Source organism: Chaetura pelagica, unplaced genomic scaffold (assembly GCF_000747805.2).
Source record: "Chaetura pelagica isolate M959 unplaced genomic scaffold, ChaPel_1.0 scaffold330, whole genome shotgun sequence".
Lineage (NCBI taxonomy): Eukaryota > Metazoa > Chordata > Aves > Apodiformes > Apodidae > Chaetura > Chaetura pelagica.
Window position 1 is genome coordinate 370,300 of NW_009951918.1, and position 4,329 is coordinate 374,628.

General features: G+C 36.0%; 1 protein-coding gene across 1 annotated transcript in view; it reads left to right on the forward strand.

The window, feature by feature from the left end:
- RFK (riboflavin kinase) overlaps positions 1-3,711 on the forward strand; it is a 4,983-nt gene extending 1,272 nt beyond the window's left edge. The window contains exons 2-4 of the mRNA XM_009994987.1: positions 1,416-1,567; positions 2,880-2,982; positions 3,581-3,711. Coding sequence (XP_009993289.1) covers positions 1,416-1,567; positions 2,880-2,982; positions 3,581-3,711 — 386 coding nt within the window. The remainder of the gene's footprint in view (positions 1-1,415; positions 1,568-2,879; positions 2,983-3,580) is intronic.
- The last annotated feature ends 618 nt before the right edge of the window (positions 3,712-4,329 follow it).

A 4,329-nucleotide genomic window follows, 5' to 3' on the forward strand; every position in this document is an offset into this window, starting at 1 on the left:
GCGGGAGCGCGGCTGCGGGGCCGGGGGGGTTGAGCTCCGGGGCCCCCCAGCAGCCCTGCAGGGCTTGGGCTTCCTGTGGGTGGGCTTGGCGTGTCCCTTGTCGGCGTTTTTTTGACAGGTTGTTTGTTTGTTTGTTTACGTTGTTAGGAGTCTTGTGTCTTTTGTGTCATTTCTCCCCCGTTCTGTTGATTTTTTTCAGCCTTGTTTTTTGTTGTTGTTGTCATCATCTGATGGTTGAACGGTGGTTTGCAGAATGTAGATAAGAAATCGCTCGCACGCCGTCGTGGTGTGGCAGCTTGGAAAGTACCCGTTCACATCAGCGTTACGTTAGAACAAGAAAGGGAGTGGGATTTGGGAACGACTGGAAGGAAGGAAGTTGAAGGGGAATAAGGCTTAAAAGACGGAGGAAGCAGACTTGGCTTACGAATGAATTTATTTTCCTATTGCTCATCTGTTTCAGCTGTCTAAATACAGATAGTTGTGTAATTCAAATGAATTTTGGCTTCTCTTAAGCAGACACGGAAGTCAACAGTCATGTTGCATCACTCCTGGCAGAGAAGGGGACTTTGTAAGAACAATCTTGAGGTGCTGGGTTTCTGAGATCTGTTAACAGACTTCCCTTTTTTAATCTTGTTTGTATATAAACGGTGTATTGGTATCAGCTAATAGGGGGGGAGGGAAGTTGTTGCTGCTTTTGAGCTTTCACGTACGGTAATATGTGTTATTTCAAATCACGTGGGTGAGTCATATGAAGAGGTAGACTCACTTGGGAAGCAGAAGTAGGCTACTGATTGTGAAAGAAAGTTAGGTTCAGTCAGAAGGAAATTTATTTTGCTGTAGATAAATAGTTTTCAAAGCAAATCCCAGAAATCCACAGATGCTGTTGAAAGGCAACTTATACAAAGTTGACAGATGACTAAATAATAATTTAGTTTATTTCTACAGATATTGTCTATTAAGTGTATGGATTTTTTAACCATTTACTATTATTTATTATTTTATTAGCAAACAAATAGTTCTGACATACTGTTTTATAGTGCAGAAGAAACTTGATTTTTTTTCTCCTCATCTTTAACCATATTAAAGCAGTTACAAATATCCTAACAGTGAGATGCATTCTGACTGGATATTACATGTTTATTAATTATTACTGCAGATGAATGTGTATAACTATAAAATACAATATTTATAAGAGATGTGATTAACTCTGGTATTCCCACAGGGACTGAATTATATTAAGCTGTTTTGTATTTTATACTTTGTGAAATGGCACTGGGCATCGTTCTCATCAGCATCAGTGTTATGTTTGTAATATAACATAGGCAGAGTTTGGCTTTTAATTGTTAAAAAATTTCTGTTGTGTCCTTGATTTCCACAAAGTCACTTACTCTTTACACTTTTTAAAATTTTTGCAGCTAACTTTTCTGAGCAAGTAGTCGAAAGCTTTCCATCCGATATCTCTACTGGTATATACTACGGATGGGCCTGTGTTGGAAATGGAGATGTGCATAAAATGGTTTTGAGCATAGGATGGAATCCTTTCTATAAGAATATTAAGAAATCAGTGGTAAGAATTTTGCCTTGTCCAGGACTTTTATTGTAATAAACAAGTCTTAATATTGAATTTTAATAATATAAGCAGAATTTGATCAATAAATGAGATCTAGAAGTTCCATTTGCTCTTAGAAATGCATTTGGTATCTGTATCATGTGTTTGTATTCTGAAAACAAAATACTCTTAGTAACCACAGAGTCTGCAGCTGTAAGTGAATAAAGTTTATTTCCTTCTTCCTATTCCATTGCTACTTAAATACTGTTATAATAAAATTTGAACAGTATTTCCGAGCTGCTGGTTCCATATGGTGCTGATAGCTAACTAAACGTGAGTTTGACAGATGCATTGAATTTACGTGTTATGAGAGCCACAGCATGAGCTGGAACATACTAATCTGTGGTTCTCTGCAATCTGTCTACGTTTAAAATAGGAGGTGTTGGGGCATCTTAATTTGTAATGATTTTCTGTTAATTCTTCTCTTAAATTATGAAACCCATACATGTGGTGCTGTGGCTTGATGTACAGAATAACAGGATGGAGGAGTTGAGTTAAAATCCTGAGCTGTGACAGCTGTGTTTTTCTTGCTGTCAGTTTCTAGTGCTTTTCTCAGTCTTGCAGAGCTTTCTATAATGTTGAAAACACTTACTGTAAGCACATTAATATTTGCTTTTGAGGTTCTAAGTGTTGAAGAGTTTGTGATGTGCTTGTCTTAAACAACTGTACACTTTTTAGAATTTTTGCAGGTAACTCCTCTGAGCAAGTAGTTAGAAGCTTTCCATCTGATATTTTTTCTGGAATATGCTATGGGTGGGCTTATGTTGAAGAGGGGGATGGGCGTTAAATGGTTTTGAGGATAAGGTCTTAGCTTTCACTCCTTGAATGATATAATTCACTTCACATGTGAGCTGGTTTATAAAAGCTTTCCTTAAACCAACTGTTTTAATCAAACTGTTTGTAGTTATTTGGATGTATCAGCTTAACAATGAAACATTAAGTTTTGTTTGTGATTTGCTTCCTTGGAAATCTTACCTTCAGGAAGTGGTGAAATATTTCTCCTGAGTAGTGGCTTTCCTATTTTATTTTGGGCTATGAGAATACTCTTAAATGGCAATTTTTCTTAAAGTCCATGCAAAGTACAGTTCTCCTTCCTAACACAAGCAAAAGTGCTAGCCTTTTAATCTTACTTTATACAGGCTAAACTAAATTACCTTTTTACTGGTATGTGTTGGGGAGAATTTCAGTTAGGGGTATTAGCTGTACATCTATAGCAAGGGAAATAAACTCAAAGTTCATCATAAATATGAAGATATTTCTTTTCCTTTAGGAAACGCACATTATCCACACCTTCAAAGAAGACTTTTATGGAGAAATTCTTAGTATAGTCATAATTGGATATATTCGACCAGAAAAAAACTTTGACTCCTTAGGTTAGTATTGCAAGTCTCCCTCAAACTAGTTTCTTGTCTTATTCATGCAAGTACTGTGTCTTCACTGTCTCTTTCTGTTATGGGAAGTTTTATCTGCTAACTTTTGAAATTTCAGTCAAATGTTTGCATAAGCTAAATGTAGAAGTTGGGTTAATTAAGAAAATAACCCAAAATGTTGGAAGTTGTGTGGGTATGTTTTTGTATCACACTAAAAATTTTATTGTCACGTTGCTTGTTTGAGGAGTTAATTTTAACATCATAGACTTCTCAAAAAGCATCAGCCTAGTCTATTAATTTCTTTTTACAAAGGAGCTCTCTTAGAATTGAAACAGTTCATGAAACTGTTAATCTTTTGCTAAAATCTCTTTTGAACCAAGGAGAGAGTTGTGTTTGTAATGGTGAAAAAAGCAATTCTGGCATGTTAAAAAAGAAAAAGAAGGAATTTTTAAAACAAAATGTTTTGCCTTTCAAACCTTGTGATAATAATTATACTCTACTTTTGTGATTGTTTTCTGATATTCTGTGGTACACCTTATTTTCACGTGCTATTGTGTGTTCAGGTTTCCAACCAACTTAAAACTTCTCTTATCTTTTTCAGAGGCACTCATTTCAGCAATTCAGGAAGACATTGAAGAAGCAAAAAGACAGCTAGATTTACCAGAACACCTTAAACTCAAGGAAGATAACTTCTTTCGTCTGCCAGAAGGCAAAATAATGAATAACCACTGAGCAAACCCATGCTGCTTTTTTTTGCTTCTTCCCCCCCCCATCATGGAGCTTTTATCTTTGCACTACTTTGTCACATGCCTGTGTAGGTGACTGAAGTTGGAATTGACTTCATGTCATCACCAACAGGATGATGTCAGTTTCCATGTGTCAATGAATTAACCTAGGCATACAAAAGGAAGAGAAGGCTGTTTGAGGTTCTTACTGATGTATTATGTATCTTAAAGTTACCAGTTGTTCAGGTATTTGAGCACATGCGGAACATAACCAAAGTTACTGGTGACTTCTTCTGACACTAAGTATGGGTAGTTCACTTAAGAGAGGAATGTCTGTTTTTAACATACAGAATGTTATTTCAGCCTCTTTTCTTTGATTTATGTAATTCTTACGTCTGGGTTTTAGCTAGTAACTTGAAAAATTTTGCAGTTGATTGAGTCACCAATTTCATGTGGTGTAGGAAGCCAGTGATAACAAGAGTAATTCTCTATAGAGTTTATTTTTTATATGCTATATAGCTGTCATGGTTGAAGCTGTCATTTTAACTGAAATTACTTATTTTAACTTCATGTGAAATGGGGGAAATCACTGTTGCTCATTGAGTTATTTCAATCTGAGATATAC